This window comes from Dicentrarchus labrax, unplaced genomic scaffold, assembly GCF_905237075.1.
Source record: "Dicentrarchus labrax unplaced genomic scaffold, dlabrax2021, whole genome shotgun sequence".
Lineage (NCBI taxonomy): Eukaryota > Metazoa > Chordata > Actinopteri > Moronidae > Dicentrarchus > Dicentrarchus labrax.
In genome coordinates, this window is record NW_026136715.1 from 15784003 (window position 1) to 15796931 (window position 12929).

Here is a 12929-nt window from a genome sequence, read left to right on the forward strand (position 1 = left end):
AAGGTCTGTAGTTTCAGGTTACTCAGCTGTGTCATTGCCCTGGCAAAACAGACCTACTGCAGCTGCAGGAGATAAGATTGGTAGACTAGAAAATTGTTGTAGTCTGCTCCGCTATGCTGTTCACCATGCAGCTTGAGTTTCATCCTCGACATCAATGACAATCATAGCAGCACATTGCAATCATGGGCTGTACTTAACATTAAGCCACTCAGCTATTAGCTGGGGGATGGGAATGTGGAGAGAAAACGAATATTCATATTAAAGTAGCAAGGCAGAAGGAGAGGCAAAACACATAATTTGCCTGAGAAATGATCATAATTATGTAGAAAAATGCACATTTTTTAAAGTATATTTACATTATATATTTTATATATTTTATATAATAAAGCATAAGCTATAAACTGTAGTTTAATACACGCAGTTATTAAATAAAAGGAACAAAAAGTCACATTTATCCAATTTGCACCAATGTTTCTATAAATCATATATTAACCCAACTTTAACAGATAGTGACACGATGTAAAATTTTAGAGAGTAAACCTTGTAATCTGGCCAATAAAGTGTTTAGTGAGGCAGCGCAAAGGCACACAGCACTGCTGTATATTTAATATTAATGTCAGAGGAGACCCTGTTGCATTCAACGGACTGAATGTTCAATCAGCAACATAAATACACGAAAACAAAAGAAAAAACATTTTCTCTGAAAGTAATCGTCACCAACAGGTTATCCTTGACACCTGGCCTTAATTTCAAAGTAATGCATTTCTACAGTGTATGTAAAATTACTCACAACTCCCTCTACCACTGAAATAAAGTCTTTTGACATTTGTCCAATTACAGTTCTTTCAGACTGTGTTGAAATAGCTCTAATTTCATAGTTTTCCTAAACATAAATAAACGTGATGGAAAAAGGATAAAAAACCAAAGAGAACGCATTTAAACAAGGAGCTGTTAAAGTGATTTACATGAACCAGACTGACATCTTTTACTGCCAGTGGAAGATGAGGCAAAGGTGCGATTCCATAACAAGCCACCTCCACCTAACAGCCTAATTAATCTGCTCACCAGCTCTCTCTCCCGCTCTCCTTCTGTTTAATGACAAACTGTCGGTCTCTTCACAAAAACATCCTCTTACCTTCACAGTGATGTTCCTTTCCTCTGGCAACTCCTTGCGTCCCTTTTCCCCCCTCTCTTCCTTATCTACTTGTGCCTTTTCTTCCTCTTCTCTATGAAATTGATTGTGCCCCTTTCCTCTCTGCTGATGCTGCAGTGATAGAACAACACACCCTCCTCCGGCCGCTCTCTCTCCCTCCCTGACTCTCATTGGCTGCCTGTTAGAGGTGACATCACCCTTCTTCTCTGCCTGCTTGCCTCCCTCCCTCTTCCTCTGTTCCCTCCCTCACTCTCTCTTCACCTCACTCTCTGTAGATTCTGACCATTCCTTTATTGTACCCCCCCTCCCCCCTTCCATGTCCTCTACATATTCCCTCCGTCCTCTTCTTCCTCCCTGTATACAGTCTGGATTAGTAGCTGCTCTTATTACTTAAATTCAGCTCTGCAGTTCCAAGCATAATAATGCATACTATACATTAGCATAGAGCACATGGCCCTTCAGCACTTCCTCTCCCTTCTCCCCCTGCACCAAGCCAGGAGCTAATAAACTACAAAGGTGAAATAATGACCGTATGAGGTTTTGTGTGAGTAATCTCTATGCTCCACTGGGCTCAACTTTCATAAGCTTTTTTAATTCATTCTGTTACTAAGACATTGACTGGGCTTGAGTTCATTGTAGTGTAATCAAAGGCATGACTGGGATGAATGTTATGTAACGCTACTGAACAAAAATGTGTCAGGAATTACTGCCGTCTTTTATCTGAGTGGGGGGGGGGTTGAGGAGAAGCAGAGATTCACGGATTTGAGGGTAATAAAGGGTTGAGTAATCCAGGGGTTGTCTGGCTGTGTGTGCTGTTGTGACAAGATAACTGTCATCGGGTGACTGTTATCCAGCACACATGATGATAGAGATCTACAGACGTTTTATTTTGTATGCTTTCATCTATTTGTATCTTGATTGCTGTAAATTCATGAGTCAGTCAGTTGGCCTTGTTTCCCCTCCAGCTCATCCAAAATACCAGCAATACAAAACTCAATCTTCTGGCACTAGTTTATATTTGAAACCTCTTAAGTCCCTATTCCTCCTCCAAAACCCCTTAGATCCTCTAAACAGTTACTCCTCTCTTCCACACTTCCAGTTAAAATCTGAAACCCACTGAGCGTTTCCCACTGCAGCCTGCAGACTGTTGAACCGTTTAACCCTCTCTGTTAGAACGACTTTGACATTTTCAAATAATGTCTTAAGTTTACTCTTTTTTTAACTTTCATTCTTACTTTTTTATTCTATTAAATCTATGAGGGACCATGTAGAAAAACATCCATATAGGGGTAGCTCACCTGGTAGAGCTGGCACCCCATGTACAGAGGCTGAGTCCTTGTTGTAGCGGCCTTGGGTTCAAGTGCCCCCTGTGGTCCTTTGCTGTGTGTCATCCCCCCTCTCTCTCTCTCTCTCTCTCTCTCTCTCCCTTTCCTCTCCATCTTTAGCTGTCCTATCAAAATAGAGAGTGAAAAGCCCCCAACAAATATATTTTAAAAATAACATTCATTTAAAGCAAAGAAATGATGGTGATTCCTGCTTTTCCTCTAGCGCAAGTTGACATTTGTGATTTTGAATGACATGTCTTGACAACTATTGGATGGATTGGCATGACATTTGGTACACACAATTATTCAGTTTGTCCAATACTTTGGTAACTCAACTGTACTTTGTGTTAAGTGCTAATTAATATTTTGTTAGCACTATAACACCATAAACTAAATGGTTAACATGGTGAATATTATACTTGCTAAACATCAGCATGTTATCATTGTTATTGTTCGCATGATGCTGTTAGCATGTAGCCTCACTATACACAGAGTCGCCTGTAGTATAGACTGTAGAATATATCCAATTGTTTGTTTTAAATTAAAGTCATTGTAGTGCACTTTTGGACAATAGCTTTTCAGTGTGTGTACTGGAGATGAATAGACTTTAGTTCAGTTATATAATACTCTGTTTGGGCAATGCTGAACCATCCAGACAAAAAACACACTGATGACTTTTGATCTATTTCTGAAATAAGAGAAGCGAAAGGAAGACAAAGGTTGGGGTGATAAATACACAGACATGAAGACACATCATTTCACACTTGTTCCTAAAAATAAAGTACAGTACAGAACATTCAGGTAATTGGGGCAGCACCACGTCCAGTCAGAAACCCCCATTCCCACTGAGCTGCTGTAGTTTTTCTTTGTGCCTCTCCAACCTGAGGGTGCCAGCGTGCCCATCTGCCATTGGTGCCCGAGGATATGCCAGGAATGCAGACAAAAGCTGCTACAGGAGCAGACAGCATGGGAATAATGATTGATGAGGCCAGTTTAGATAGGCGAGAACCTCTGCCATTATCCTCAGGAGAGGTCGGATGGCTGAAGAAAGGCTTAGAGTTCAGGGTCAAAACTGTGGCTGGATGGATGCCAGGAGTGGAGAGAAAGACTGGATTGGCCATTGGAGAAGAACATGGGATGGACATGACTATGCCAAATGAATCTGGAATCACATACAGTTGTTTTATTCATTAAATTAATTAGCTCAATATTTGTGACATTTTTGAAGAGAAAGGTTGTGGTAATTTTTTATTTTATTAAGGTAGGGGAACTTTCTTGATCTAGAAACTGAGATCTTACATACTTCATCACCAGGAGCAGAACTAGATGTGAAACAAAAGACAGAAACGGAAAAAGTGTTTCCCTTTCATTTTAATGTTATGTGACGATTAAAGGACTATGCTTTTTAGTAAAATTACTTCTGGATCAATGATAATAAAAAACTTGAGCTGTGTTTTAGGAAGGGAACCTTTTTTGTGGCAGATTTTATTTGTAGAGACAGAAGAAAAAGTACTCGGTCTGCAGTGTTATGTAAGAAGATATGTTCATATCTGACAAACGTTTTACTACCACAACATTGTGGTCTTTTTGGTGTCCACATCCGCTGCACTTGTACGTGTGTGACACAATAAATAACATAACTAATTATGGCAACATAAAGGTAATTTGGAAATGTGAAAACTGGATTTTACTTTCTTAACAGGAAACTATTGAGATTTAACAGTTAATGTGATTCCCAGAACTCATGTCTGAGTCATTTCATTTCCCCAACCTTTGTTCAGACTGAGCGATCAAAACAAAAAAACAAACACTGTAATATTTAGAAGGCAGTTCCAAGTGGCTGAGGGAGGAAGATTAGCCTTCAGCTTGTAGGAAGTCTCACTCAGGCCGATCAATAAATATTCTGTCTGATTGTTTTACCTCCTCAGAGTTTCATGTTAAAGAGACCCAAGCTGGAGACTAAATCCACCTCCCTGACCTCTGTAGTATAAACTTATCTGTGTGGAGACATTTACCTCAGCTGTCACTGGCTGGCGTTCACTCAAAACCATTCATGTGTGAGAGACTTCTTACTTGCCCTTGCAAAAGCTCTCTGCTCATTTTCCTTCCTCCCGACTTGACTGTAAGTGAGTCAGCTGGCGGGAGAGATGGAATGATATATGAGGAGTAAGACGGGAGCGTAGAGTGAGAAAGGGAGAGAGAGGGAGAAAGGCTATGAATGAACAACTTAAAGTCTGGAGTGGCAGGAGAAACAGATGCAGTCAGCAAAATACAGAGAGAGACAATTCCATCAGCTTAAAAAGCGAGGGGATGGAGGCAATATAGTAAATGGTTGCGGTATAGGGTGTGGAGGTTCAGAGAGAGGGGGGAAGAAGTATTGTGGTGAATGCACCAGAGTAAAACAGACAGGGATAGGAGGACACAGTGTCATAGAGGGAGGTGTGGATACATGAACATATACATACACCGATCAGACAGAACATTCTGACCACTGACAGGTGAAATGAATAACATTTTCACAGCATCTGTCAGTTGGTGGGATATATTAAGCTGCAAGTGAACATTTTGTCCTCAAAGTTGATGTGTTAGAAGCAGAAAAATGGGCAGCATGAGGATTTGAGGGACTTTGACAAGGGCCAAATTGTGATGGCTAGATGACTGGTTCAGAGCATCTCTAAAACTGCAGCTCTTGTGGGGTGTTCCCAGTCTGCAGTGGTCAGCACCTATCAAAAGTGGCCAAGGAAGGAAAAGTGCTGAACTGGAGACAGGGTCACGGGTGGCCAAGGCTCATTGATGCACGCGGGGAGTGAAGGCTGGTCTGTGCGGTGGGATCCAACAGACAAGCTACTGTAGCTCAAATTGCTGAAAAAGTTAATGCTGGTTTTGATAGAAAGGTTTCCAAAGAAGAAAAAGACCAGCAGGCCAACACTAAAATAGACACAGATGCAACAGCTGCAGTAGTGGAGGAATACCAACTGGCTGCATTAGAGGCTAACAGAAAGAATTAAATAAATTATTTTTAATCTTAAAAAATGTGTAGGAGACAAAAGGGGAAGAATCTGTGCCGTGTGTGTTGTAACAGTACAGTGGAAGCAGATGCCTGAATGAAAAACAAATATCTAAATTCCTATAATAATCAGTGATTACTCAATATTGCAGTTTTGGCCAATAACAAAAACAAAAACACAGTGTTGGGAAACTTTCTGTCAGAAAATGTTTTTCAACTATTTATATGACTTGTATCATGTTTACCTTCTACGACTTGAACTCCTGTTTGACTTTAGAGCTTTTGACTGGTCAAAGAGCAGCTTTATTCTACTGTTTGGAGGTTGTAAGTACAACAAAAAGTTCAAGAAAGGGACAGATATTTATCAGATTTAAATTCAAACTAGTTATACTGTCACAGTATTCTTTTAACATCTAATCCACTTTTATTGTCTGCTTCTGCATTATTCAACAAAGCACATAACCTGCATTTAAAACTGCCTAGCATTCTAGCAAGTAAAAGTGTTCACATTAAAGTACTATAGGCCTACCTTCTCCTTAGTGTTGTAAAAAATAAAGTGTGCATCTAAGCCAGGTGCATAGATAAAAGACACTTAAAATTCCCCTGGCAGCAAAATGATATTTGCAGCAACTACACCAAATGTTCCACACCGGAAGATGCTGTTGTTAAATAAGTGGTCTAACATTGTATGTAAGGCCAGTGGGCGTGCTTGTGAAGCCCTAGTGCCTTTAGGGTGAAAGCAGTTAACAGCTGAATGAATGTCTTCTGCTTCCATCGACACTCAACAACAAGGTTAGTCATAGCCACTTTAACATGAGGGCTGGTCTGGAATAGTGCAGAAGCAACGAGTCAATAAATATATTGGTTGACGGACTGAAAATTAAAACGCAAAACTATTTTGGGCTTAATTGTCATTTATTAAGAAAATTTGCAAAACGTTTGCAGGTTCCTGCTTCTCAAATGTGAAGATTTTCTAAATTCCTGATGTATTCTGTCAAAAAGGCCTATTGTAAATTGAATATCTTTGGGTTTTGGACTGCGCTGTGCTATCTAAAGACATCACTACATTTTGAAAAACGCAGGCGTAAAATAATTACATTAATGGTTCCATTTAGCTGCTGGAGTTACAGTATCCTAGTATTGTGCCATCATTCATTAGTAATAATAGTAATATACTTTCCCTATAAGTCAAAATGTCTTTCTGTGAATAAAGTAAATTGGGCACTAGATAAAATAATGAAATAGAAAATTAAAATAATAAAAAATAATGTTGATGCTAAAAAGAATCATTTGTTGTAGCCATACAATACAGGGTTAAAATAAAGTAGAGGAAAGTGAGACGTGTTGAGAGTGTTGAGGAGGTGCTTGGAGCCACAGAGAGTGACAGAAAAAGATTTTAAAAAAAGATAGCAGTGAGCCAACAGTACACGGGGGGGAAAGAGGAGAAAAAAAAGAACGTTGATGTGACAATTTTTACAGAGAGAAAGAGAGAGGTGACAGGCAACAGAGCCAAAGATAGAACAAGAGTGAGAAGTGGCCAGTCAGGGGTAGATGCAACAACTCTCTGCTCCTCCACTGACTGCACACTTCCTGGGTTGCTGATGTGGCTGGTGTTTGGAGATCCATTGATCCGGTTAAAGTCATTAGGTGGCCAGAAGGTCAGCCAGCCATCTCTGACCCGGCGTTAATCACTCGCTAATTGAAGTGAAATGACTCTGATTTAGTTTCCTGCCATGCTTAGAGGGGACCGGCTGCCAGATATGACCAGCACTTCACTCACCAGAACACATCTCATTAGGTGTGTTAAATGCATGTAAATAGCTATGAGTCAGCCTCAGACAAATGTGCAGTGGTTCGCCAAAGGTTAGAGCACCATGAGGGATAAGTTGTCATTGTTGCCGGAGAATCAAAAGGAGGGCAGTCAGTCGGAGGGGAAATGGCAATTTGCAGCTTATGTATACTCAAATTTTCATCATTGATATTCAAATCAAGGTTTTGCATAGCATTTGTTACTGCGCAAACGGTGCACCAGATTGTTAAACAAAGGAATGACTGTGATGTTTTCTAGTTTACTGCCTTTGACTTCCAAGGTTTTTCCCCTTCCAAAAATAGAAATGACCCTTTATCTTGTATTACAATGCACCATGTAGGAATTACATCATCCCATGATTTGCATTTTTTAATGCAGCCTAATGGGGTAGCCATGAAAATGTCACCAAGGGGAGATTGAGATTTTCATGCAGATAAAGAAGCTGTTTATTTGGAGATGGTGCCATTAGATCCAACTGCAGTTATTGCCTGCTGCTTTATTAAATCTCTCTCAGTGGCTCAACAATATTACTTCCTCAAATGATAACCTTCAGTACTTGACCGCATTACATGATCTGTAATATGACAGGGCGGAGTTTCATGCATTGGCTTGTCTCCTGTAAAATGCCACAATGTGCCCACTGCTGTGCCACTGAGGGGAGGTGAGGGAGAAGCTTGAAGAGGAAGGGGTTGGAGATGCAATGTGGTAAATAGATAGCGACCAGAGATACTTGGAAGCTCAGAGGTAATAAAGACTGTGACCTTTACAGTAGACAGACTGTCACTCCTTGTTTAGGTCTGGTCTCTGCGGTCTCTGTGCATGTGCCTGTGACCAAAGGCCAGCCTACGTGCACCCACCTGAGCACAACTTTTTCCCACAGCTGACTCTCTGTGGACAAAATACACACACACACGCAGATGAGATGTTGAGAATAAGCAGTAATTTCTGCTGCTCTCCTCCACGGCCCTTGTCCTCACAGGCAGAGCAGAGATAACAGCCTAATCGGGAGGTGATGACAAACCCGACAGATTCACAACAGCATATAACACCCTCCATAACCCGTCACACTGCTGTCAAAACGGAGGGCTGCTCCTGTCCACCTTGATATGTCAAGCTTGTCCTTTATCTATACATTTGGAGCACATGGTTTACAACATTTGCTGCAATAAATTCAAGGAAGAGAGAGAAATGTGAAAAAGCAACACAACAACAGCACGAGTCTGATTAGCAAGTTTCCACTGGGATACTTTATATTTGGAACATCCATCATGAATAAACCACACTGAATTAATGGGGAGAAACAATGACAAGCTGACTGTGCGTTGCTCACACCCTGTAAATAGCAATACTGCTAACTGATTCCTGCTGCAAATGAAGCCAGTGTTAACTGATGAACCCTCATCAAGCCTCACCTTTATGCCTCTAGTGCTCTGGAGGATCAAGAAGCGGAAGGTGTAGAAGTGGATGATGAATTCTGCAAAAAAAAGGGTTAAGCACCATCATCCATTTTCTCCAGTATAAACATCTCTCTAGCTAATTAGAAACATTAAACCAATTACTCTAATGAACTGATTTTTGTCCCCATGCCCATTTGGGCTCTGTGCTAAAGAAGCCTTTTATCATTTTACTCTGTGAGAGCTGTAATATAGTGATTTATTCCAGAGACATTGTGGACAGCAGCAGTAAAATGTATTAGGCTGAGAGCTTTTTGGCTCAGACACAAAGTAGTCATTATTAATGAACTCCACCGGCCTTCATTTCCTCCTCAGCTCCACTATCAACGATAAGGAGGGATCAGTATTATTGGTGCACTTGGTTTACTACCAATATGTTTTTTCTTCAGAAATCAGCGCTTTAGTTGCCTTTTAAGTAAGTCACTGGCCATTTATTTTTCATATTGTGGTATGAAATTAAAAAAAAGTACCATAGTGAGACAAATTCTGAATTCGTCACACTGTTCCTCACATGCAGACTAAAGCCAAGTCAGTGACTCCAAACACAAATCATTTCAATTGTTGTTCAACAGTTACCCCAAAATTGTTCCCGGAGCATGAAATGGAAAACATCACAGAGTGACTTCGCTGAAAACCAAAATGCACTGACATGGAGAATGCGTGACAGACAACATCCTGTTCATTCGATGCAGTGATCCCCACCCAGTGGAGGGGCCGGCACAGTGCATTGCAACAGCTCATTTGGCAGCCCCCCAAACCTTAAAATGTCACTGACATTTACAGGAAACATATTCAGTCAAAGTGACAAATTAAACTTACCATTTGTGGAATGACATCTTTTACAATTCCATTTTTTTTCTCTCCTTTAATTGCAAAGCAAAGCCTCCACACAGCAACAGATGCTTACAGAATATGTCAATCAGGCGTGGCAAACAGAAAATTGCATCTTTGCTTCACACATGAAAGGAGAAACCGGGGGGGTGTAAAAAAAACCTGGCTGGCCAAAGTACTGTAAAACCAGGGCTTACTGTGGGGTCTAAAATCCCTGCATGACAACTCTGTAATTTCATTTATCATGCCTCAGCACACACCAAATCAGACATGGACGCTCTCTATTCTGCAACCAGTGTGTAGGTTTTCAGCTGGGGTGGGGGAGGGTCAGAGAAGCAGCAAAGGAACACTGGCAGCAGTGGTTTGTGGTAGTGGGGGTTCGATTTCCAGTGTTGTAGGGGGTCCTCAAGTGGAACAAATTCTGCACGCAAGAGCAGGTAAAAGAAGATGGATGCATGGGCTTTAGCAGACGTGTGAAGAGCCAAACGGGGACGGAAACCCAGAGATGCAGAACCAACAGAAGTATTCTTTAACTGGGTATTGTGGCTACAGAAAGAAAGTAATTACCTATAAAATCCCTGGAGACATTAATGATTTTTCTTGATGGAAACAAGGAATGTTACAGTGTGTGGACAGTTTTCTATTCACCTGCTAACATGGAGTGGTTCCCAGTAAACTTTGGATTGAAGTGCATATCCAAGAAGAACATTAACTTCATTTAATTGTTTGTTTTTTGTACACTTGAACCTTAAAGACTTTTTTGTAGTCTTTGTTTTTTTTAAAAAAAAGAAGAGATTATTTCTATCCTGGTCTACTTTGAGGACTAAATGTATTTCATGAGGCAGCTGCAGGTTCAGACATAGTTTAGGTATAATGTTATAATGTTATAATGTTATTAGCAACTATTCTAGTAAACATTTTAAATTTCAGAGATTTATCTAATTAAGTTAGCAAATTAAAACACCACAGAAACTAATTTGTATGTAGCATTAGATTTAAGTTGTTACTAACTCAATAATAATAATAATAATAATACCGACTTCTTCTTTAAGCTTTCTAACTTAGCGAGCTAAGCTATAGCTAACTAACTGAACCAACTGACAGAGCTAACATTAGCTTGCTAATATGTCCCCTTCAGAGTCAAATGACAAATAATCTATGTGACCTGACACTTCACCAAAATAATGTTTAATGATGTCAACTTTAAAAATACATTTCACAAAAATAACACAATATACCTCAAATTACAAAATGTCAGACTAAATGACTAGCTAGTAAGCTAACCTAGCTAGAGTCAAGTTTGCATAAGCAAATATTTAATACCTCTTATTCTAAACTGCATGAATACAACAAACTCTGAAAAACATTTATCCATGAATGTATATATAAATAAAACAAAGTCATACCTACATTTACAAAGTATTGGCAATTAACGTCAAGTGTGGTAGAGTTGTTTTCTCCCTGTAACAACTTGTTTCCTTTTGATTGGACAGGGCTGACAGATGTTTCCTAGCAACCAGTTTACACATTACTGAAGTCCTTACTAGACATTTTGATATATATATATATATATATATATATATATAAAATGTTAATGTGCCACCCCTCCAGTGAGTAAATCACTCGTTAGGATGTTACACACAAACTAGTTAGTGGTGGATTTATGGATAGCTGATGCAACTCAATCCATGAGCTCTTGGTCCTTTGACTGGAATCTGGAAACAGGAAAACCACAGCTCCATTTTTCATCTGGTCAAAACCAAGGGAATTAATATACATTTTTCATTGTAGACTTCACTTTTGTTAAGCCATGCCAGTGATCCAGCAGGCACAAAAGGTCCATTTCCATCCACGGTAGGCTGCATGAATACAAGCAAATGAAATCTGTAACACCACCCTTAGCTTGTGGCCCACACCATAGTAAGAAATTCAAGTCTGTGCTCTCTGTTATCTTCAGTTAGTCAGTAATGACAAGGCAGCAAGGAGAGGACACTGTGGGCTATGTGACAGAATCAAGGGTACAGACAATCGTTTGAGACTGGAGGACATACAGGGCCAGTGTCAGCATGGGAAATGACAGCACTGCTGCAACGAGCTCACGTTATGGTCTCAACGGATTGTTTTAAACTAAAGGCTGTGGGCAGCGCATGAGAAATGTGCTCCAGGACGGCATCAGTCATTACACGTTACTGTACTTAAATGATTTTGTCATGTGGGGCAGTTTTTTTCTGATTCATGGCTGGGATCAGTGTAAGTGTAAACTGTTTTATTTCACTTCACAGAATCATTGGAGACTGAATTGTGAAACTGTCAATCACAATACTGCCAATATCAATTATTTTCTATTAAGAATTGTCCAACTAGGCTTCTGGTGCAATTACATACAGAATTAACACATTGTATTTTTGATGAGATGAATTGACTGCAAGTAATGGTTAAACACTGTTAAAAGAGACAATGGACGCAAGTTTATGCATTTATTCATGTAGTTATTCCACTCTGATTCAAAGGCTCAAGGCTGGGTCAGCGTTTTAATAGCCAAAAATACTCTAGAATTTATGGTTAAGGTTTTTTTTTTTATCTCCTTCAGGTTTTCTCTTCATTTTTTTGTACCATCCTTCCTTAAAAATGCCACAAAACTTTGAAAAGTGCATTTTTGTGAATATCTCCAAAACTTCTCAAGTTGTTCATATACCCCCAATAAAAATGTCCCCCATCGTCAAGGCTTGTGAGGTCACAAATTTGCAACAAGAAACCACCAACATTTTTTCCCCAAAGGTTTTATAACCATCCTGTTCAAACAACATTCTCTTTTTTCTTTTTACACAGCCAGAGAACAAAAAAGATTAAACATAATAAACTCCCAAACCTTTTGTACAGAGAAATCAAACTAAATGAAGAAAACGTCTCTTATATTAGTCCATGTTTTATCCTCTGAATCCACTCTTGCATTTGCCATTAAATTGGGAAGGGAGACACAATTGTGTCAACATGAGGCTCTCTGTGTTGTACGCAATGTCAATCAGTCCATTTTACTTGCTGGTTTTATCTGCTTTATATGGAATAGAAACCAGTAAGTCTAGGCCATTCAACAAGTAATCCAGTAATGTCTATGATGGGGTGTGTGCGTGCGTTCAAAGTTATCAGTGTGAATGTGTCAGGAGTAGGCAAATCTAAATCAAGTGTTTGTATGCATGTCTGTGTGTGTTAAGAGTCTCATAGTTTAAGCCAGTCCGAATCCCTCTGAGCATTCCTGAATGGCCAACAGCAGCATATGTCTCAGCTTCTCATAGCTCTCATAAGCTGGGAGGTCCAGCTGGTTAAAGCTAAAAAAGGGGGAAAAAAAGAG

General features: G+C 39.8%; 2 protein-coding genes across 15 annotated transcripts in view; both read right to left on the reverse strand.

The window, feature by feature from the left end:
• The window catches only part of l1cama (L1 cell adhesion molecule, paralog a), a 42051-nt gene extending 40757 nt beyond the window's left edge, over positions 1-1294 (reverse strand). For all 3 annotated transcript variants that reach the window (XM_051424111.1, XM_051424110.1, XM_051424109.1), the window contains exon 1: positions 1136-1294. The gene's annotated coding sequence lies outside the window, so the exon portion shown is untranslated. The remainder of the gene's footprint in view (positions 1-1135) is intronic.
• A 10750-nt stretch (positions 1295-12044) lies between these two features.
• huwe1 (HECT, UBA and WWE domain containing E3 ubiquitin protein ligase 1) overlaps positions 12045-12929 on the reverse strand; it is a 39128-nt gene continuing 38243 nt past the window's right edge. For all 12 annotated transcript variants that reach the window (XM_051425541.1, XM_051425537.1, XM_051425536.1 and 9 more), the window contains one exon: positions 12045-12906. In XM_051425541.1, coding sequence (XP_051281501.1) covers positions 12804-12906 — 103 coding nt within the window. In that variant the 3' untranslated portion in view covers positions 12045-12803. The remainder of the gene's footprint in view (positions 12907-12929) is intronic.